This window comes from Ovis canadensis, chromosome 3 (assembly GCF_042477335.2).
Source record: "Ovis canadensis isolate MfBH-ARS-UI-01 breed Bighorn chromosome 3, ARS-UI_OviCan_v2, whole genome shotgun sequence".
NCBI classification, from domain to species: Eukaryota; Metazoa; Chordata; class Mammalia; order Artiodactyla; family Bovidae; genus Ovis; species Ovis canadensis.
Window position 1 is genome coordinate 77389148 of NC_091247.1, and position 24155 is coordinate 77413302.

A 24155-nucleotide genomic window follows, 5' to 3' on the forward strand; every position below is an offset into this window, starting at 1 on the left:
CAAAGCGTGCTTCACTTGCAAATATGTCCAGCAAGATGTTTCCCTTCTCAGCCTAACGTGGACATGGGAAATATTTTTTTCCTTGCTAGGCACTCTTGGTAGGATTCCCCTGACTTGGGGTCTTATCTATGATGTGGCCATGCTTCTGGTCTCTTCAAGCAGTTGATATGGTATGTCCTCTTTTTCTTAAAGAGAAAACTGCCTTTCAGTGACTTGTCCTCATATTAGAGTGTGAATATGACTATAAACCATAGGAAAGCTTTTGCAAGAATTTCTTGCAGAAATGAGCATTGTGATATCAGTAGAGTCAGGTTGTACTCTAAGCTCTACCAGTTCATGCATCACATTAAGGATACTGAGCATGGCTGCTTATAGCCCTGGGCTAGGTTCTGTAAAGGGAAGATGTTCCTGACATAGAAATATTTAAGTAACAATACAAGAGCAAATAGATCAAGTGCTGAGATAAATGGTGTTGCAGGAAAGGCCTAGAGAGAGCTCAGTGAAGGTGGGATTGAAAGGCTAGAATGCTCCCTGGATTGAGTAGGACTGAAGTTGGACCTTGGATAATATATAACATTCCTGTGGCTCTTAATAATTTACTGTGAGCTTCCACGTATATTCTGTTAGTAGTTCTTCCCAGGCATTCTGAAATAGGCAAGATGGATGTCACCCCCATTTTACAGATGAGAAAACTGAGGTGAATAGGGATGAAGTAACTGGTTCCACGGTGCATAGCTTATAAAGAAGACAGTGCTTTTTTATGGTTGACCCAATTTTATTTTGTTATTATTTTTTATTAAAGTATCGTTAGATAGCATCACTGACTCAAGGAAATGGATTTGAGCAAACTCCAGGAGATAGTGAAGGACAAGGAAGCCTGGCGTGCTTCAGTCCATGGGGTTGCAAAGTCTCGGACATGACTTAGTGACTGAACAACATAGTTGGCTTACAGTGTTGTGTTTACAGTTTCAGGTGGACAGCAGAGTGATTCAGTTATACATATATATATCAGTTCAGTTCAGTTCAGTCTACCTCGTGCCTCTGGCCTTGAATGAGGGGCAGGGTTTCAGTGGGTGGAACCCAAAGGAGGCATTTCACAAGAAGGGTGGAGTTGAGACATGGACTTTGTCTTTGGGACTTTGGGCCTTAATATCTTCTATTTATAAAGGAGCTAATAATATGTATGAGTCTTTACAACCTTATCAGGATAGTATGATCATAATCTGAGATGATGCATTGCCACATGGAGGAATGGAAGGGGTTGTGGTTATTAGAATGGACAAGAAATCTTCAGCAAAATGAACCCATGTTGTGTCCAAGCAATGAACCCTTCCTAGGGCTTTGCAAATGATGGCTTTGAAACAGGACAGAATGATAAATGTTCACAGGGTAAATCTTGTCCTGTTCGGTTCAGTGGATGAATACAAGCACTGAATTATACATAGACTTTTATGGCTTGGTATCAGGTAACTAGGCGATATGTGAAATCGTCTTGGCCACCTCCTATGCAAAAATCATTCTTCCTCAGCCTCCTCCACCATTTACTTCCCTTCTGCTTCCTCTCTTCTGACTTTTTTGGGTTTCTGAAGGTAGACACAGGCCCCCTGCTGAGAGAAGAAAAAATAGATGGTTGGTATTAGGCAAAATTTAATGCTTTAAAAGACCAAAAGAATGTGGCTTATCCAGAGGGATGGATAAAATGTTCTAAAAATACTTTCCTTATTTCTTTTTTTTCTTTCTCCTCTCTCTTCCACCTCCCAGAAAGGCTTGAGCTCCAGAAACTAGAAGAATCAAATGTTTTCCTAATTTTCTATTTCAAAGGTATATGATAACATATTCACAAGAGGAGAGATATTCAGATGTAACCCTGTTTACTCACCAATAAAATTCATAATTCTGATTTTTTAATGGCAGAACTCAGTAAAACAGTCATTTGAGTTCAAGGTGGTAGATACAGTATACATTATTGTTATTTACTAAGATCAGCATTCTCAAGCTTCATAATTCTTAATAGAATAGTCCCGTTATACCTCATTAATTCTGTTCTTTATTTGTAAGAAAGTTTTTACTATTTTTAACACCTTTATTCTGAAGCATATGATTCAACTAGAGAATCTATATCGAAGAATCATCTGTGTGTTTATATTTATATTTTAACGTGTGTGTCTGTGCACGGTGGTTGTTCAGTCACTCAGTCGTGTCTGACTCTTTGCGACCCCATGGACTGTAGCCCACCAGGCTCCTCTGTCCATGGAATTTCCCAGCAAGAATACTGGAGTGGGGTGCCATTTCCTTCTCCAAGGAATCTTCCCAACCCAGAAATCGAACGCATGTCTCCTGCATTGCAGGCAGTCTTCTGCACTGCAAGTGGGTTCTTTACTGCTGAGTCACTAGGGAAGCCCCATGTCTGTGTATATACTCATCTATATCTGGCTCTTTCCAAAGAGTATTTGATATGGACCTAAAATTTTTACAATCATTTTTTTTCTTATCAGAGAAATAGTACATTTTTATTTTAGCATGTATATTCAAATATTCAAAAGTGGGACCATTTCTCTACAGTATGTGGTTTTAAGACCTGATTTTCCCCAGTGTTGCTAACCCCTGGGTTACTTCCTCTATCTTATAGCTCCTTTGCTCCCTGCCACTCTTTCCACTACTCCTGTCATAATTTCAGTACATTCAGAGATGATGATGATTTTCCAACAATCTGGCTTCTCAGTGTTTTGAACTCTTCTTCACTTCAGCCACTCACTCCTTACTTAGATTTTTTTCGACCCCAATCATTTCAGCCATCCTTAATTTCAGTTGCATGCGTTGCGCTATGATCACTGTCCCCAGATCTGCCTTGCTCACTCTGGCATCCCCGCCTCCACAATTTTTCTGTTCCCCCCAGTCTACAATTCACTGGTCCTGCTGTTACTGGAAAAATGGGTTTGCCTCTTGGTGGATGTTGAACCAAAAGATACAACCAAGCCAAAGAGCAGAGAAGGAAGAATTATTGCTGCTGCTCTCAAGGCCTCAAATCACTGTCATCCCTTGGGTGTCCCCACCATCCACAGGCTCTGGACGAGCTTGTGCAAGTGTGTGCATGTGTGTGCAGCATGTGTCTGTCCAAGACCCTATCTGCTTACACTACCACTTTTCATTGCCTCTCAACTTGCTGATATTTTCCTTCCTTTCAAAGCTTAAGTTCCATAGTTACTCATTAGAGTTACTCCCTGCACACAACCTCAATTCCTTGACCTCTTGATGGCTCATCTTGTTTGGCAAAGTCACAACCCTGGTCAGATCTCTCTGTGAACTTGGACCTTGCATTTGTATAGCTGAATGACTAGTCTCATTTTCAATTCTTTACCACCCATGGGTACAGAATTGTTGTTGTTCAGTCCCTAATCTCTTTACTCTCCCATTCTCCTGAGGTAGGTTTCTCTCACATCTTTCTTCTTTCCAAATCCTAAACACCTCCTCCTCAATCCTCAATCTTTTTTTCTTTTCTCAGCCTTTTGGCTTGTTCAGCCCCTCCTTCCTGCCTTCTTCCATTTGGAGGCCCAGGCATGCATACCTCTTCCCCATCTGCTCTCCCTCCTTGCTGATCTGATTTAGTCTCAAGGCTTTGGACACCAGCTGTTTGTTTGTGATTTCCGAATGTATATCTCCTGCCCAGACTTCTCTGTTGAACTCCAGGCTTGTATATCCAGTTGTTGTTTTGACTTCTCTGTTTTATGTCAAATTCAGGGTTTCTCACCCTTGCTCTGTTGACTTTTTGGACAGGATAGTTCTTTGTGGTAGGGGGAAGTCCTATGCTTTGTAGGATGTTTAACAGCATTTCAGGATAATTAGATGCCAATTAGCAGCCCCCCGCTCCCAGTTGTTCTTCGCTGGTGGCTTAGACAGTAAAGAATCTGCCCTACAATGCAGGAGACCTAGGTTCAATCCCTGGGTTGGGAAGATCCCCTGGAGAAGGGAATGGCAACCCACTCCAGTATTCTTGCCTGGAGAATCCTCGTGGGTAGAGAAACCTGGTGGGCTACAGTCCATGGGGTCGCAAAGACTTGGACATGATTGAGCGACTAAGCATACCTCCCAGTTGCAACAACCAAAACTGTCTTAAGACATTGTTCAAATGTCCCCTGGGGAAGGAGGGAAGTAAAAAAAAAAAAATTTGATTGAGAACTTCTAGGTTTACTCTTTGTAACAGTGGGTGTGATCTCTGAGTGGCTCTTTTCAAGGCCAGCAGGTTGATGGTGAACTGGCTTCATCTGTGACCTCAACTCTTGTGTCTCCCCTCATTCTGGTCCTGACCAATGGCCTCTTCCAGGCTGCTTCTTGAATTTGCTACTCCCAATCCAACCTCATGTCTTTGTAACAGATCTTCCTTCATCTAGAATGCTCTTATCACAGATATCCGTGTGACTTATTCCCTCTCCATCTTCAAATCTTTGTTCAAGGGTCACTTTCTCAATGAGCTTCATTTAAATTGGCCATCTGACACCCCTGACCTTTCCTGCCCTCCTCTTTTGTTTCCTTAGAACCTAGAGCCATCAGTATGCTATATAATTTATTTACAGTTTGCATTTATTATTTGTTGTCTGCCTCCTCCCATGAGAGTAAAGCTTTATGACAGCCTGAATACTTTTCTGTTTTGTTCACTGTTAACATTTTTGCCTCTAGAATAGTGTCTGATTGGTTAATATTTGTTGAATGCATGGAGTGAATTGATTGCTTGTATTTCTGAAATCCGACTGGGCCTTCATCATTTTGTTTCCCTGGATGTGTGAGTATCTTTGACTGTGCATTGTTCATTGCCCCTGAAAGGTTGTTTCCTTGGATTCCCTAAGATGAAAGTGTTTTTCCTTCAGAGAAAGTTTGTTTTTGGTTTCTGCTAATATTTAGGGTGGTGCCACTTGAAATACACTGCTTATATATTCTTGGGTCACTCTAGTGATGGGAATTTGGACCAGAATCCATGAAAGGAACCAGCCCACGGTCATACTCTTTCAAGGATGGGTTTCTCCCTGTTGTCTCAGTTCTGCGTAGCACCAAGACATCTCTTGCTGTACTCCCCCTAGCACTGGGGTGAGGTGGGAGGGTGGCTTTCAGGAAAGTCCCTTTAGGGCCTCCAGTTTCTGTGGGTAGGACTCCCGCCAGATCACCATCATCGATGATCCAAGCTTTGGCCTCTGGATTCTTCTAGGGCTTTAAAGTTCACTCAAATCCAGATCTGTTCCTCTGCTGAGTTTAGTCTGGACCAGCTTAAATCCTTTGAGCAAAACTAGGCCATTTGTATCTCTGGTTTCTTGCTATCTCTTGGTTGTGTTGTTGCTCAGTTGCTCAGTTGTGTCTGACTCTCTTGTGACCCCGTGGACTATAGCCCTCCAGGCTCCTCAGTCCCTGGGACTCTCCAGGCAAGAAGCTGGAGTGGGTTGCCATACCCTTCTCCAGGGGATCTTCCTGACCCAGGGATAGAACCTGAGTCTCTGATGTCTCCTGTCTTGCAGGTGGATTCTTTACCACTAGCGCCACCTGGGAAGCCCATCTCTTGGTGTAGGGATCTTATATTCCTTATGACTTTATTATCAGTTTCATATCTCGTTAAAAGCTCTTGTTTATTTTGTATATTTTGTCCCTCATTTCTAGTAGTTGTCTACAGTGGGAAGGTTCATCATCCAAATAACCAAGCCTGCCATTAGCAGAAACCAGAACTTTTCTTTTTCCTTTGAAATATATTTTGAATCTTTTCCATGCATCATGATGCAAAGAAATGGAAAGATATCCATGTTCATTGTTCAGAAGAGTTAATATAGTTGAAATGTCTGTACTACCCAAATCAATCTATAGATTTAATATAATACCTGTCAAAACACCCATGAATTTTTTTTTTACATAACTAGAACATAATCCTACAATTTATATAGAACCACAAAAGACCTTGAATAGTGAAAGCAATCTTGAGGCAAAACAACAAAGCCAGAGTTATCACCCTCTCTGATTTCAAACTATACTACAAAGTTACAGTGATCAAAACAGTATAGTAATGGCATAGATAAATGGGACAGAATAGAGAGCCCAGAAATAAAACCATGCCTTTATGGTTAATTAAGTTACAACAAAGGATGCAAGAATATACAGTGGGAAAAAGAGTGTCTTTAGTATTGATGCTGGGAAAACTGGATAACTACGTGTGAAAGAATGAAATTAGAGCATTTTCCTACGTCATCCTAATGAGTAGGGTTGGATCTTTTAATTTACCCCAATTTTCTGACCTCGGAGTTGGTACAACACAACTGAAGTACATATCCACACTAATAGCTTCCTGTCTTTTTCTATGACTCCAAGCTACTGCAGGATTTCTGAGTGCCTAATCAGCATGGATTGAAACATTGATTAACTAGGAGTAGCTGTTTTTATGGGCATATTGTCTAGATTCTCTGAGCCTTACATTACAAGTGAGGAATGAAGAAGCATAGGTAGGAATTAGAGTAAAATGTACTTACTGTATATAAATGCATGTATGCAAACATGCTTTACATATATGGACAAGGGAGCCCTTGATAGCTTGCAACATGTTCAGCAATGAACAGAGAAGCAATCTCTTATGTAAGGCAGCTGAGTATTTAAGACTTCCTGGAAAAGTCTTAGTCCTCCCTCAGCTATATTGAATAGCAAAGAGTGGCCAATGCCAAGTAAAGCAGGACAAATAAAGAAGCTATGGATAACCAGTATTCCTTTCTAGAGTAAGGCTAAGAGTTTTTCCATGATTGCTTCATTGAAAAAAATCTTAGGCAATTGCTGAGTATAGATGAATAAAGAGTGGCTTTAAAGTTTTTTTTCCCCCTCACCTTTCAGTTCTCTTTCTTCCTTCTCCTCCTGTATATGTGTATATAAGGTGCCTGAGTGGGAGAGAGAGGGAGCAGAGAGCAAGGAGCATGAAGCATGCATTCACAGTGTAAAGTAAATAGAAAGCAAACACCTGTGTCATCGTCATCAAAATCAAGAAGTAGAATGCTGTGCCCCCCAAGAAAGCCCCCTGCTTAAAGTACATTTCTATGCTTCCAGCATATAATAATAATAGTAATAATAATAATAATAATAATAAATACCTATGTTCCCTAGATGTTTATTCTGTCAAGTGAGCAATGAACAATGCACAGGTGCATTAGGACATTGTGTCTATTTCATCATAAAATTTGTATTTACTGTTCTTATCACTGAATCCACAGAAAATGCCTCTGCAGTCAAAATTTTGTATTAATATATGAAAGACAGCTGTAGGATCAGATACAATAGGTGAACTTACATGAGGCAGATAACACCAGGATATGAACGTCTCGTTTCCAACAAGAGCTGTATTGTATTTTTAAATCTGATTTTAAATTAATAGGGGTGGAAGAAGAGTGTCCGTTTTGAGAAGGATTCAACTCCTCCCTGCCAACTCCTTGAACACAGGAAGTTCCCATCTGTCTTCCCCTGGCTTCTCATTCTCTTTCTTTTTCTCCATCCCTCCCTTCACAGAGCCAGTTTACCAGTTCTGTGCTTACCAGTTCCTAACTCTCCCTTACTTCTCTTACTCTGGGCTGACATCCACAGACCCAGGAATAATGGAGCTATCCAGGTAGTTTATAACAAGTTTCACAATGGGCAGAGAGACAGTCTGTTCTACAATGTTCTTCCTTCTTAGGATCTCCCCCTTGCCCCACTCAAGGAAGTCTTACCCTTCTTTAAAGCATACGCAAATCTTGCTGTCTTTACCATCTTTATATTACCCAGTTAGATTTATTTATTTCTCCCCCCAACCCAGCTTTACTGAGGTCTAACTGACAAATAAAATTGAACATATTTAAGGTGTACAACATGATTTGATATATGTATGAATTGTGAAATGATTACCACAGTCAAGTTAATTAACACATCGATCACCTCACACAGTTACCATTGTGTGTGTGTGTGTGTGTGTGTGTGTGATAAAAACACATCAGATCTACTCTCCTAGCAATTCTCAAGTGTACAATACAGTATTATTAACTGTAGTCACTATGCTGTGCATTAGATCTCCAGAACTTATTTATCTTATAATAAAGTTTGTATTTTGACCAACGTTTCTCCATTTCCCCCATCTGTCAGCTCCTGGAACCACCATTTTACCCTGTGTTTCTATGAGTACAGCCCTTTCATATTCCACACGTCAGTGTTACAAAATGGTATTCGTCTTCCTCTGTTTGGCTTATTCGACTTAGAATAATGCTCTCCAGGTTCATCCATGTTGTTGCAAATGCTAGGGTTTCCTTTTTTTTTTAACGGCTGAACAACATAATATATACAGTAAGGGGCTATATATCACACTTTCATTATCCGTTCAACCATGGATGGACACCTAGTTTATTCCCATAGCTCGGTTGTCGTGAATAATGCTGCAGAGAATGTACAACTGAAGATATCTCTTCAAATATTGACTTTGTTTCCTTTGGATATATACCCGGAAGTGGGACTGCTGGATGATATGGTAGTTTTGGTTTTGATTTTTGAGGACTCTCCATACTGTTTTCCATAACGGTCATACCATTTTATGTTTCCACCAAAGTGCGCAGTTCAGTCCAGTCACTCAGTCGTGTCCGACTCTTTGCGACCCCATGGACTGCAGCACGCCAGGCCTCCCTGTCCATCACCAACTCCCAGAGTCTACCCAAACTCATGTCTATTGAGTCGGTGATTGCCATCCAACCATCTCATCCTCTGTCGTCCCCATCTCCTCTTACCCTCAATCTTGAAAAGCATCAGGGTCTTTTCAAATGAGTCAGCTCTTCACATCAGGTGGCCAAAGTATTGGAGTTTCAGCTTCAACATCAGTCCTTCCAATGAATACTCAGGACTGATCTCCTTTAGGATGGAGTGGTTGGATATCCTTGCAGTCCAGCGAACTCTCAAGAGTCTTCTCCAACACCATAGTTCAAAAGCATCAATTCTTCGGCACTCAGCTTTCTTTATAGTCCAACTCTCACATCTATACATGACTACTGGAAAAACCATAGCATTGACTAGACGGACCTTTGTTGGCAAAGTAATGTCTGCTTTTTAATATGCTGTCTAGTGGTCATGTATGGATGTGAGAGTTGGACTGTGAAGAAGGCTGAGCGCCAAAGAATTGATGCTTTTGAACTGTGGTGTTGGAGAAGACTCTTGAGAGTCCCTTGGACTGCAAGGAGATCCAACCAGTCCATTTTGAAGGAGATCAGCCCTGGGATTTCTTTGGAAGGAATGATGCTAAAGCTGAAACTCCAGTACTTTGGCCACCTCGTGCGAAGAGTTGACTCATTGGAAAAGACTCTGATGCTGGGAGGGATTGGGGGCTGGAGGAGAAGGGGACAACAGAGGATGAGATGGCTGGATGGTATCACTGACTCAATGGACGTGAGTCTGAGTGAACTCTGGGAGTTGGTGATGGACAGGGAGGCCTGGCGTGCTGCTATTCATTGGGTCGCAAAGAGTTGGACACGACTGAGAGACTGGACTGAACTGAACTGAACTGAGGGGGTGACTTCACTTTCACTTTTCACTTTCATGCACTGGAGAAGGAAATGGCAACCCACTCCAGTGTTCTTGCCTGGAGAATCCCAGGGATGGGGGAGCTTGGTGGGCTGCTGTCTCTGGGGTCGCACAGAGTCGGACATGACTGAAGTGACTTAGCAGCAGCAGCAGCAGCAGCAGCATGTTACACTTAAGCATTCAATAATTTTGAAGGGTCTAATTTTGTTTTTTGCACATGGAACTCCAGTCTCCCAGATACCATTCATTGAAGAGACTATAGCTTCCTTATTGTGTATTCTTGGTGCCCTTGTCAAAGATTAGTTGGCCATTTCTGTCTGGATTTATTTCTGGGCTCTGTATTTTGTTCCATTAGTCTATGTGTCTGTTTTTATGCTAGTAACATACTGTTTTGATTACTGTAGCTCTGAAGTATAGTTTGAAATCAGAATGTGTGATATCTTCAGCTTTGTTTTTTCTCAAGATTGCTTTGATTATCTGGGGCCCTTTGTGGTTCTATATTGATTTTAGAGTTGTTTCTTCTATATCTTTGAAAAAATGCTGTTTTATGCTAGGGATTGTACTGAATCTGTAGATTGCTTTGGATAATTTGGATATTTTAACAGTATTAATTCTTTGAATCCATAACCATGGTATATCTTTCCATTTATTTGTGTCTTCAGCTTCTTTCATCAGTGTCTTATACTTTTCAGTGTACAGAGCTTCCATCTCCTTAGTCAGATTTATTCCTAACTATGTTACATTTTTGATGCTATTGTAAATGAGCTTGTTTTCTTAATTTTTTTTAGATAGTTCATTATTAGTGTATAAACTCAACTGATTTTTGTGTTGTTTTTGTATCCTGCAGCTTTACTGATTTTGTCATTTGTTCAAACAGTTTTTTGGTGGAGTTCTTTGTTGTTTAGTTGCTAAGTTGTGAACCCATGGACTCTTTTGTGAACCCATGGACTGTGGCTCACCAGTCTCCTCTGTCCACGTGATTTCCCAAGCAAGAATACTGGAGTGGGTTGCCATTTCCTTCTCCAAGGGATCTTCCCAACCCAGGGATCAAACCTGTATGTCTATATTGGCAGGCAGATTCTTTACCACTGAGTCACCTGGGAAGCCCGGAGTTCTTTAGAGTATTTTATATGTAAGGTCATGTCATCTGCAAACAGGGACAATTTTACTACTTCCTTTACAATTTGGATACCTTTTATTTCTTTTTCTTGCAGAATTACTCCCTAGGACTTCCAGTACTATGTTGAATAGGAATGGAGACTTAGGCACCCCTATTCTGTTCCTGGACTCAGAGGAACACCTTCTCACCACTGAGTATGTGATGTTAGCTATGCGTCACCCAGTTGGGTTAATCTCTCTCTACCCCCAGATGTCCAGTCTTTAACTTTTAGTATTGGTTATAGTGTTTTATGTTAGAATTGTTTATGTATTATGAGAACATGGCCTGTATTTCCCGCCATTCCTAGTAGTTCTTTACCAGCAGAGCAGGCTTACTATTTTGTGGTTGATTGGATTTGTTGAATCAAGTATACTTAAAATGTGATTAATTGTATGACATTTTTCTGCATACCACTGCAGGCATACTGTCATAAAATTCACCATGTAAAGCGAGTATCTGTTGAGTGTTTTGAAGCTCTACCTTTGAAAATATACCTTTTCCATTCTTAAAATAGAAAATAAATGATATAATGTTGGTATGGTCATAAAATAAATTATATGAACGATAGATAACAAAGTGAGTTTGGGACCTCTGTTAATCTTTTATTGGTGTCCTTGTCTGTTCTGTGTAGTCAGTTAAGCTTTCGCCAGGGCAATACGAGCTGCTTCCTCCACCAGTTCCCAAGCAAGCTTCCAGGTAACTAAGTACTGATTAAGTTGCTTTTACTAATTTCACTCATGCCTTTCTATTTACATACTTAACAGCCAACACTAATGACTTTTAAACCTCATTTATGCCCATTGTATTCAGATTTGCATTTTAAAATATTTAATAAGAATATGTTAAAGATCCTTACATCTAAAAATATGTTTGGAAAATCGTATCTTTTTTTTTCTTTAATATAGGAGCTTCGTATTTCGTTCTACGGTTCAAAGGTTTCCAACAGGCTGCTTCACTCCTGTAAGTATATTGATAGACCATAAACTCATGATGAATTTGATATTTAAAATAGGCAGTGATTCCTTTTGAGATGTCAAGATTAACATTTCACTCATCATAGTAGAAAGGCAATGAATGATTAATGTGTTGATTCAAGATATACTTAAAATATATCTGAAGATACACCGGGGGTGGCAATGTAAGTAACACATTTGCAAAGTTATAGAAGAAAAGTAAAGGCTCTTTTACTCTCTTTAGCTCTTGATTCACATGACTTCTTATTGAGGTCATCCCTAGTTACTTGTTCAGAATTCCCTGTCCCCCTTTCTTGGTTTGTCTTTCTTCATAGTGCTCATCGCCATCTGATACACTGCATCTAAAAGTTTACTTACCACGTTTTCATCTGTCTCCCCACAGAACGCAAACGTCACAAAGGAGGGGATTTTTGTCTGTTCTTGCCTTGTATACTGAGCATCTAGGAAAATGGCTCACACAGAGTGCATAGTATTTGTTGAATTAATTATTAAAACCATCAGAGATATTCAATAGATCACTGTATTATTAATAAGAAAGAAAAGTATACCTAGTTTCTTTCTTTCCAAAAATGTAAAAATTCTTTCCTGTTTCTAAAAATTTTCAAATATGTGTACATGTGTTTGATAAAAATTAACTATTTTAGATAAGTAATCAGTAGGATGCCAAAAAATAAAAAGGGAAGAATGAGAAACTATGAAGTTATTTCAGGGTGTTTGGATGGACTTTAGTTATTTATTTGTAACTAGAAACTTAGCAGTGTGAGGGGGGAGACATACAGTGAACATCTGAAAGAGGAGCTGAGATAACTGAACTGAGCTCAAAAACAGGCTCCAGAATACGTAAGATCTCTATATTTGATAAAGAAGGTATGACAACTCAGTAGGAAAGAGAGATATTTTATGCTAGATGATTAATTAACTTGTAAATATTAGACTCTTCCTACCACATACAGTGAATTCCATATTGAATAAAGAATTAAATACTTTTGAACTATAAAACTAGAAGAACATATATTAGCATATATTTAATTTTGGGCTTCCAGGTGGTGCTAGTGGTAAAGAACCTGCTTGCCAATACAGGAGGCATAAGAGATGTGGGTTTGATCCCTGGGTCGGGAAGATCCTCCAGAGGAGGGCATGGCAAGCCAGTCCAGTATTCTTGCCTGGAGAATCCTATGGACAGAAGAGCCTGGTGGGCTACAGTCCACAGGGTCGCAGAGTTGGACATGGCTAAAATGACTTAACATACACACACGCATACACAGACATATTTAATTTTAGGATAAGGCAGATTTTCTGAGACAACAGAAATGGGTGGATTGCAAAGGAAAAGAAGCCTCAGGTTTGTTACATAAAATTTTGAATTTTTTGTATACCAGGAAACAAACTGTAAACAAAGTTAGTAGGCAAATGCAAATTAGGAAAAGTATTTTCAACATACATGGCAGATAAATAGTTAATGGCTTATCTTAAATTCTGTTAATAATTTATAGGAAATAGAAAAGTAAAACAGATAAAGACAGTGAATAGACCATTTGTAAATAAGAAATTCAGATATCCAATAAAGATGAAAAAATTTTGGTCTCACTAATACTTAAGTGTGGGAAACTGAAAAGCTGACTGAGGGACTTCCCTGGTGGTCTAGTGGTTAAAGAATCTTTTTTAATTGAAGTATAGCTGATTTACAGGCTTCCCTGGTAGCTGAGCTACCAGGGAAGAATCTGCCTGCAATGCAGGAGACCCCAGTTCGATCCCTGGGTTGGGAAGATCCCCTGAAGAAGGGAATGGGTACCCACTCCAGTATTCTTGAGCTTCCCTTGTGGCTCAGCTGGTAAAGAATCCGCCTGCAGTGTGGGAGAGCTGGGTTTAATCCCTGGGTTGAGAAGATCCCCTGGAGGAGGGAATGGGTACCCACTCCAGTATTCTGGCCTGGAGAATTCCACGGACAAGGAGCCTGGCAGGCTACACAGTCCATGGAGTTGCTACGAGTCAGATGCAACTTTCACTTCATTTGATTTACAATATTGTGTTAGTTTCCAGTGTACAGCAAAGTGATTCCATTTTATATATGTATTTTTTCAGATTATTTTCCATTATGGATTATTATAAGATATTGAATATAGTCCCTGGCTATACAGTAAATCCTGTTGCTTATATGTTTTATGTGTAGTATTAGTAGTTTATATCTATTAATCCTGTATGTCTTAATTTACCCTCCCTCTCTCCACTTTTGATAACCGTCCGTTTCCTGTGTTTTTGTTTTGTATATAGATTCACTTGTATTATTTTTTTGATTCTACATGTAAGAATCTAAATACATATCATATGTATTTGTCTTTCTCTTTCTAACTGACTTCACTTAGTATGATAATCTCTAGGTCCATCCATGTTGCTGCAAATGGCAGGATTTCATTTTTTATGACTAAATAATATTCCACTGTATATCTACCACATCTACTTTATCCAGTTTCTGTTGATGAGCAGTTGAGTTGTTTCCATGTTTGGCTGTTGTCAATACTGCTGCTATGAAAATTGGGGTGTGTGTGTCCTTTCAAATTAGAGTTTTCCTCTTTTCCAGGTAAATGCCAAGGAATGGGGTTGCTAGATCATATGGTAACACTGTTTTAGGTTTTTTTTTCCTTTAAGTAAGATGTGACTTTATTGCTAAATAATTGCTCAGTGATTATCTACAGAGTACTAAAGAATGAGATATAATGAATTTGCAAATTGTTATCAAAGTATACATTAGAGCCATTGTCCCATGTTTTCCCATGAGTCTATTGAAATATTGAAAACGCCTTTTTCAAAATATATATCCGAAAAATTTGCTGATTTACTGTTTGCCAAGCATTCTGCTAGGCATTTTTTAAAAAATTTCTCTATTTTTAATTGGAGGATACTTGCTCTACCATATTGTGTGGGTTTCTGCCGTACATCAGCGTGAGTCAGCCATAGGTGTTGTGTATGTCCCCTCGCTCTGGAGCCACTTGCCCGCCTCCCACGCTGTCCCGCCCCTCTAGGTGGTCACAGAGCACCAGGTTTGAGCTCCCTGTGTCGGGCGGTAACTCCCCACTGGCCATCTGTTTGGGTGTGGTGATGTGTGCGTCTCAGCGCTGCTCTCTCCATTCGTCCCCCCTCTCCTTCCCCTGCTGTGCCCACAAGTCTGTTCTCTGTGTCTGCGTCTCCACTGCTGCCCTGCAGATGAGTCCAGCAGTACCATCTTTCTAGATTCCATATGTATGTGTTAATATACGATGTCTGTTTTTCTCTTTCTGACTGACTTCACTCTGTATAATAGCCTCTAGGTTCAGCTCCCTTGTTAGAACTGACTCAAATGTGTTCCTTTTTATGGCTGAGTAATTGTGTATATGCACCACAGCTTCTTTATCCATTCATCTGTCAGTGGGCATCTAGGTTGCTTCCGTGTCCTGGTTATGGTAAATAGTGCTGCGATGAGCACTGGCACACACGTGTCTTTTTCGATTATGGTTTCTTGAGGGTATATGCCTCGTAGTGGGCTTGTTGGGTCATACGGTAGCTGTAGTCCTAGTTTTTTAAGGACTCTCCATACTATGCTCCATAGTGGCTGTATCAATTTATTTTCCCACCAACAATGCAGGAGTGTTTCCTTTTCTCCATATCCTCTCCAGTCTTAATTGTTTATAGATTTTTTGATGATGGCCATTCTAACTGGTGTGAGGTGATACCTCATTATGGTTTTGATTTACATTTCTCTAATAATGAGGTGGTTGGATGGCATCACCACGTCATCCACGTGATGTTGGATGACATCATCATGTCAATGGACTTGAGTCTGAGCAAGCTCCAGGGGTTGGTGATGGACAGGGAAGCCTGGCGTGCTTCAGTCTATGGGGTTGCAGAGTCGGGCACGACTGGGCGACTGAACTGCACTGAGTAATGAGTGATGTTGAACATCTTTTCATGTGTTTATTAGACATCTGTATGTCTTCTGTGGAGTATTTTTCGTTTCTGAAGGTACCTCCAGACTGTTCTCCATAGTGCCTGTACCAATCTACATTCCCCCCAGCACTGTAGGAGGCTTCTCTTCTCCACACCCTCTCTAGCATTTATTATTTGTAGACTTTTTGGTGATGGTCTTTCTGACCAGTGTGAGGTGATACCTTGTGCTTTTGATTTGGAGTTTCTAATAATTAGAGATGCTGAGCATCTTTTCATGTGCCTGTTGGCCGGCTGTATGTCTGGAGGTTCTCTCAATTCCTGTTTTCAGTAAAGGTCCCTGTCTTCCCATCCCCTGGGATCCTGGATCCAGATCTATGGCTCAGTCTCTTTAGAAATGAAACCTTTCATCTCCTACAGGGATGAGGAAAGGGCAGCTGCCTGACTGCTGAAAGTAGGTAGGTAGGGACCTAGAGAAAAGAGCTCAGTCAACCCTGCTGCACTTCACTGATGCCTAAGGCCTGAAATTCCTGAGCTTTTCTTGGATTCTGTGGAGGAAAGCAGCCCACTTCTCATCAGCAGACCCTCTCCATGCACCAGGCTTCAGCTTTCTCCACGCTGCCACATCAAGGACCATTCCTCCAAACTGCTTCACATTCTCTCAATATACATGATCTCTGTTGACTGTTATCTCTTCTCTTGATTGTTTGTGTGTGTATATATGTGTGTATAGCGGTGTGTGTGTCTGGATGGAAGAGGTAGTTATGCCTTTTTATTTGACAAGGGAGGAGTGATAATAAATGCGTGTGATAATAAATGCATTGGCTTTGGCAGTAAGCGGTCAAGACAGTTCCCTTACCCTCACACACTGGGTGATATTATATTCCTTTGAAATGCATGCTTTCAATGAATGCCATGAGTTGAATAATGATTTGTTTATTATTAGTAAACAGTTAAAATTGAATGGGTTTTAGTCCAAGTTAGGCCGCAGGCATCCTGAAGGGTAAGCAGCCTGGTATGTGAAAATAGCACAAAGCAGTTGATTCTGACAGCTTTTGCCTTTGTTCTCATTGCTTTCTATGGAAGAGAAGGTTTTTGGAGATCCTTATTCTGCCATTTTCATTGATGTCACCTCATCCATCCCGTTTTATAAATAAAAGTGACTCACAGCTTGGAACATCCTGTCCTTCACCAAAGTGAAAAGAATACTTTCATGGAAAAGGTTCCAAGATATAGAATTAGCCCAGGGCTGTGATTCATGTCTGTCCTAAACATGCATTCCCAGAGCAGACTTGTGGGTTTAGTTTAGATCCACAAACTTGTAAACGGCGGAGAGCAAATTGCTTTGATCCCAATGGTGGGAGATTGTGGCACTCGGTGTGAAGAAATGATGGTTGCTAGGAGAATATCATCTCAGATGTTCTGGAAATCAATGCCTTGATCCTTAGTATTACATTAATTTACACCTCTACCAGCAGTTAAAAGAGTATCCATTTCAAGAAATCTGTATAAATCTTGTTTAGCATTGTTAATTTGATAGTAAAAGAATGATATCTCATTATTTTAATTTAATCCATAGGATCTGAGGCTACACATTCTAATTATTAGCTAGTTCCTTGTGGCTTTTCTTGCACACTTTCTGGTCACATTCTTCCCCTAGTTACCTACTGGGTGGAGTCACAACATTTTCTTTTCAAGGTTTTTTTTGTGTGGACCATTTTTGAAGTCTTTATTGAATTTGTTACAGTACTGCTTCTGTTTTATGTCCCCCTTTTTTTTGGCATGTGGGATCCATGACCCGGGATTGCACCCCTTGCACTGGAAGGCTTTTTTAAAAGTTTTATTGATTTATTTTTGGCTGTGTTGGATCTTCATTGCTGTGCGCGGGGTCTAGTTGCGGGGAACAGAAGCTGCTCTCTAGTTGTGGTATGTGAGCTTCTCATCGCTGTGGCTTCTCTTGTTGGAGCATATATTGGCTCTAGAGTGCAGGCTCAGTAGTTGTGTGAAAGGGATTAGTTGCCTTGTGACACGTGGAATCTTCCTGTACCAGGGATCGAACCTGTGTCTCCTGAATTGGCAGGCAGATTCCTAATCCCTGGACCACCAGGGAAGTTCCTAACATTCTTTTTTTGTTGCTTTGTATACACTCTATGGTGAAGAAATAGTAATGCTTGCATTTGCTGAAGTTTTTCAGGAATTTTAGCTTTTACTTTTGTGTTTTCATATTTACACAAGTTTAAAATGTAAAATGTTTATATCATCAGATCAGAGAGTTTGTAATTACCTTCTGGAACGTAAGTTCCATGAAAGAAGGGGCTGTCTTATTCACTGATGCCCCCAGCCCCTAGTACAGTGCTTCAAAAATGTGCTGAATCAACAAATGACATCTTTGTATCCTTTCCTTTTCCATTTCTCCCTTAAAAATTTAAAAAATTCCCTCCAGAGATATAATGTCACTTGTAATTCTCTTCAGTTTTGGGGGGCATTTTTTTTTAAACAAATGTATCACTCTTTGAAAATGTATTATGTGTAAGATCACAGTGTCACTTGAGCCCTCTTGACTTAGGACAGGTTGCCTCACCATTGGTACACATGAAACCTACAGTCACCAGAAATCTGACCTGCAGATCAGGTGCAAAACAGCATGACGACATACAGACATTCACTGAGTCACTTTAAACCCTTTAGAGAATAAGGCAAATTATAAAAGGTGGATACTTACAAGTATATCTCCTCCTCCTTTCATTCCATCATCTGTGAAAACCAGCTCGTTGAAATGTGTCAATCATTTATACCTAGAATCCCCACGGGCAGCCTATCAAAAGAATGAAAAACCATGTGAAAATGTGGCGGATCACTATGCCATTTTTTAGCTGTAAAAAGTACAGTTACTTTGAATTTTAAAATACTTTAGGATCGTATGTGCCTGAAAGCCCCTCCATGTGGACAAGCCATTAGCACTTGTTAAAACACACAGCCTTTTCGTTTATGTCAGGAATTCCGTAGATGAATTTACACGTTGTCCCAGAGGTGTAGGTGCCTCTCAGGAGAGGCGGTTGGCAAAGGGATTTGGAACCCTGTTGGAAGATGGTTTCTAATCTTTAGATTACCAATATAAGGTTGTATACTTATTGGATACTTCAGTTATTGATGAAATAATAATAATAATTGATTATGGCTGGGGCGGATGCATGCATGCTCAGCCATGTTTGACTCTTTGCCACCTGGATCAGTAGAATTGCTTTGTGTGGAGGAAAGACTGAGGGGAATGTTTGCGTGAGCATTTTGCAATAGACACCAGAAGCTATGTTCTACCAAAAGTAAAAAGGGCCCTTTTGTACTCACACAAAAAAATTGTATTTGGAAACTTGTACCAGTCACCGTTTCCTTTTAGCACCATGATAATCATGACCAAGTCCTGCAGATCCCGAGATCCAATGCAAACACACAGTTCCCTCATAGCAAGTTTTTTTTTTCTTGGCTGCATGGCAGGCATGTGAGATCTTTATTTCCCCAACTAGTGATTGAATCTGCACCCCTTGCATTGGAAGCATGAAGTCTTAACCATTGGACTACCAGGGAGGTCCCCAGGATTTTTTCCAAGAGTAGAAAACAAACTGCAACAAATCATAGGCATTCTTACCCAAGCAAAGCAGACAAAGTAGAACTTGCCATTTGCAGTTTCTCCTCCCCTCATCCGTCCCTTTAATTCTTGACCTGCAGAAAAATTGCATGAACTTTGTTCCCTCCTGAATGCATTTCACAGTTTGGGCGTTAAGGATGGCAGATATTCTGCACAACTTCTTTGAACATATAGGGAATACTGATGACTTTATTTAATACTCCCATTAAGGTAAGGAGGAGTAAGGAAGATTTTGTTTTTCCAAGTCTGTTTTCCCCAGTATCTATGAACCATAGCATCAGTGCTTTTCTAGTCTCTTGCTGGTGGAAGTATACAGAAGACAACCCCTTGCAAAGCCACCAAAGTATTGAGCCACCAAAACTGTTTATATCTTTCAGCCAATTAATTTCATTGTTTGAAAACTCTCCTAAAGTAATAATTTATTTACAATAATATTCATCTATGCAAAGAATAACAAGGGATTGTTTATAATAGCAAGATGATGAGATAGCAACAATTTCATAGCTAGGAGAAGGAAATAATTTTAAAAGAATATTACATATCTACACAGAGGAATATTTTACAGCCATTAAAATAATTACTGTTAACATTATAAAATAGCACCAGAAATGTTTATGAACTAACTTAGCAATCTCCAGCCTTTTTGGCATCAAGGACCAGTTTCATGGAAGGCGATTTTTCCAAGGAACGGGTGTGGAGCAGGGGAGATCCCTGATCTCATGCATAATGAAAAAATGCAGGTTGCAGTTTGGTATATCTATCATGATGAAAGTCATGTAAGAAAAGTTATGTTATTAAAAACAGGAAATGCAGCAAAATGCATTTAGTGGCTATGCTGAGATGTTGTGATTAAGGGTGGGTGTTTGCTTCCTTTCTCTCTTTTGCATTGCTATTATAATCTTTCAAAATACAATTTTTAAAAGTCAGAAAAATAGTTTGAAGAAAGGAGCCATGGAAATGGTCAACATAAATATATTTTGTTACTTTAATAAAGATAATGCCATTACTGCTACTTAATTAGGACTCGGTCATTCATATGATTTGGGACTTCCAACAGTGATTTGCTGAGCAGATTCTTTTCAATTATTTCTCACAGTTGCATATAAAATGAAAAATGAGAGATACGCATCTTTCCTGGCAGTAGAAATAAAATCTTACAATGTCAAATGAAAAAAATGGGTTTCTTTTATTTGATGTCAGAAGTATTCAAAATGTTTCTGTATTTCTTAAAACCTGACAAGCCTATAAAGAATAGGAAAAGATCAGATAAACAGGAAAGAGTCTGTCCAGACACAAATGAGTGTTATGTGATTTATCTGTCTTAGTCGCATTTGACAGAAGTTTGAAGAGGGGAGAGCAGATTCACGGCATACTCTTCTGCATTAAAACTAACATTATGGGGACTTCCCTGGTGGCCCAGTGGTTAGCACTTCGCCTTCCAATACAGGGGGTGGGGGTTTGATCCCTTTTTGGGGAGCTAAAGTCCCACATGCTTCACAGCCAAAACACTAAAACATAAAACAGAAACAATACTGTTACAGACTCCATAAAGACTTAAAAATCGTCCACATCAAGAAACCTTTTTAAAAAAAGTACTAGCATTATGAAAGAATGCTGACCCATTTCAGTTATTTCTGTAATTAAGGAATTAATTTGATTAAAAACTCAGCTTAAAATCCCGTGAGGAGCAGAAAAATAATTAGTAAACATGGTCACATTGAAAAAAAGCCAAATAGATGTCTGTTTGAATGGAATCTGAAAGTTAAGATGATTAAAACAGGCCCCAGTGTCAGTGTTCTCAAAGAGTTCACTTGTAGGTAACATTTTTGGAAAAATCAATTCAGTTCAGTTCAGTCGCTCAGTTGTGTCCGACTCTTTGCAAGCCCATGGACCGCAGCACGCCAGGTCACCCTGTCCATCACCAACTCCTGGAGTTTACCTAAACTCGTGTCCATTGAGTCGGTGATACCATCCAACCATCTCATCCTCTGTTGTCCCCTTCTTCTCCTGGCTTCAGTCTTTCCCAGCATCAGGGTCTTTTCAAATGAGTCAGCTCTTCACATCAGGTGGCCAAAGTATTGGAGTTTCAGCTTCAACATCAGTCCTTCCAATGAACACTCAGGATTAATCTCCTTTAGGATGGAGCTCTCCTTTAGGTTGGATCTCCTTGCAGTCCAAGGGACTCTCCAGAGTCTTCTCCAATACCACAGTTCAAAAGCATCAATTCTTCAGCGCTCAGACTTCTTTATGATCCAACTCTCACATCCATACACAACTACTGGAAAAACCATAACTTTGACTATACAGACCTTTGTTGGCAGGGTAATGTCTCTGCTTTTTAATATGCTGTCTAGATTGGTCATAACTTTCCTTCCAAGGAGTAAGCATCTTTTAATTTCATGGTTGCAGTCACCATCTGCAGTGATTTTGGAGCCCCAAAAATAAAGTCAGCCACTGTTTCCACTGTCTCCCTATTTACTTGCCATGAAGGGATGGGGCCAGATGCCATGATCTTAGTTTTCTGAATGTTGAGTTTTAATCCACCTTTTTCACTCTCCTCTTTCACTTTCATCAAGAGGTTCTTTAGTTCTTCTTCACTTTCTGCCATAAGGGTGGTGTCATCTGCATATCTGAGGTTATTGATATTTCTCCCGGCAGTCTTGATTCCAGCTTGTGCTTCATCCAGCCCAGCGTTTCTCATGATCTATTCTGCATATAAGTTAAATAAAGTGAAAATGAAGTTGCTCAGTTGTGTCTGACTCTTTGCGACTCCATGGACTGTAGCCCACCAGGCTCCTCCATCCATGGAATTTTCTAGGCAAGAGTCCTGGAGTGGGTTGCCATTTCCTTCTCCAGGGGATCAGCAGGGTGACGATATACAGCCTTGACATACTCCTTTTCCTATTTGGAACCAGTCTGTGTTCCATATCCAGTCCTGACTGTTGCTTTCTGACCTGCATACAGAAAAATATAACCTTTCAAATATAACTACAGATGTACTAGGGCTTTTTAAGAAGTATGAAGCTTTAGAGATACCATCAATTCTTCAAATTTACTTTCATTTGTTTATTGGACTGTGCTGGGTCTTAGTTGCAGCACGTGAGATCAGGGTTTGAACCTGGGCCCCCTACATTGGGAGTACAGAGTCCTAGCCACTGGACCACCAGGGAAGTCCCAGTACTATCAATTCTTAATTTCACAAACACAGATAACTTTTGGCCCCTGCCAAGTTTACTTCTACCCTAGCCACCAGCATACTTGTCTCCTTTCTCCTCTGAACCTTTAGACGTATTCTTACAGAATTCTAGAGTTTCCTGAGTTGGATACACCCTGCCACATGCCTCCTCCTGAATTCCCACAGAGGCATGTCCAGCTCCTCTATGTGCCCTCTCCCCTCCTTGCTGGGGCACCTCTTTTCTTCTGGGCAGTGTGGTCCAGTTATCACACCATCCACCCCACCAAATTTGGGTGAGATCATCTTTACCACCATGTCTAGTAATTTCAGTCTATGTTGTGTATTTCTTGTGTTTTGCATGTGTGTGTGTGTATATATATATAGACATTTGGGGCTATACATTTTATTTTATCTCTGACTTTTTCTCTTTTCAAGTATGATTCATTGAAAATTGTTTGTGCCTAGGATCAGTAGAGACAGACCATGTGCTCTTTCTAGGTTCCCTTTAGCTTTATGACTTTAAAAGGAAAATAGCTTAAAACTAAGTACTGACACCTCCCAGCACCAAGAAGCATTGGATTAGGGTCCATTGTAATGACCGTATCTTAACTTACTATATCTGATTGTTGCTGTTCAGTCTCTAAATTGCGTCCAACTCTGCGTCCCCATGGATTACAGCACACCAGGCTTCCCTGTCCTTCACTACCTCCCTGAGTTTGTTCAAACTCATGTCCATTGCATCAGTGATACGTCCCACCATTTCATCCTCTGTCACCCCCTTCTCCTCCTGCCTTCAATCTGTCCCAGCATCAGGGTCTTTTCCAACGAGTCAGCTCTTTGAATCAGGTAGCCCAAGTATTGGAGCTTCACCTTCAGCGTCAGTCCCTTCCAATGAATATTCAGGATTGATTTCCTTTAGGATTGACTGGTTTGATCTCCTTGCTGCCCAAGGGACTCTCAAGAGTCTTCAGCACCCTAGTTCAAAAGCATCAATTCTTCTGCACTCACCTTATTTATGGTCCAACTCTCACATCAGTACATGACTACTGGAAAAACTATAGCTTTGACTATATGGACCTTTGTCAGCAAAGTGATGTCTCTGCTTTTTAATAAGGTGAATAGGTTTGTCATCACTTTCCTTCTAAGGAGCAAGCGTCTTATAATTTTGTGGCTACAGTCAGGAGTGACCCTATTTCCAGACAAGGTCACACTATGAGATACTGTGAACTCCAAATCCGCAGGTCTTAAGAATTTTGAGGGAACATCATTCAGCATTCAGCATAATGAAACACACCTAAAACTCAGAGGATTTATAGATTTTTGGAGAACTTAATTCAGTACACATCTTGGGATAACTTCATCTACCCTCACTTATCTACCTTTCAGAGGTACCTGGCACCTTTCGGTTCCTGAGCAGTGTTGTATACATAAGCCAGTCCCATCCTCTCAGCCCTGGAGAGTTGGAGGTGATGGTGGCAAAGCTTTAGCAGATGCCTGCAATGGTACTGAGCATTATGGTGCATGGAACTGGAACCAAATAAGTCAGGAAGTTCAAGATCAAGGCCATAGTATGTCTTCATACCATATGTCCATTTCTCTTCACATTCAGAGCCATCCTGGACCAAGCTCTCTTCTCTCCTTTCAGCTCTTTCCACTCTGCCCACTGTCCTCAGATGGGGCAGAAGCAGGAACTCTGTTGAAGCTGCTTCCCACCCATTGCAGGACCCTGGCCTGATCATTACT

General features: G+C 40.4%; 2 protein-coding genes across 3 annotated transcripts in view; one reads left to right on the forward strand and one right to left on the reverse strand.

Moving 5' to 3' along the window:
* Window positions 1-24155, forward strand: part of STPG4 (sperm-tail PG-rich repeat containing 4) — a 29439-nt gene that overhangs the window by 4298 nt on the left and 986 nt on the right. The window contains exons 4-5 of the mRNA XM_069583389.1: window positions 11334-11398; window positions 11608-11662. Of these exons, the coding sequence (XP_069439490.1) occupies window positions 11334-11398; window positions 11608-11662 (120 nt within the window). The remainder of the gene's footprint in view (window positions 1-11333; window positions 11399-11607; window positions 11663-24155) is intronic.
* The window catches only part of TTC7A (tetratricopeptide repeat domain 7A), a 159296-nt gene continuing 135895 nt past the window's right edge, over window positions 755-24155 (reverse strand). Inside the window, exons 20-21 of one of the 2 annotated variants that reach the window (XR_011255693.1) lie at window positions 18317-18409; window positions 755-1604 (exon numbers count right to left, since the gene is read on the reverse strand). The gene's annotated coding sequence lies outside the window, so the exon portion shown is untranslated. Of the gene's footprint in view, window positions 1608-18316; window positions 18410-24155 lie in introns of both variants that reach the window. The other variant, XR_011255692.1, reaches the window with a different exon arrangement.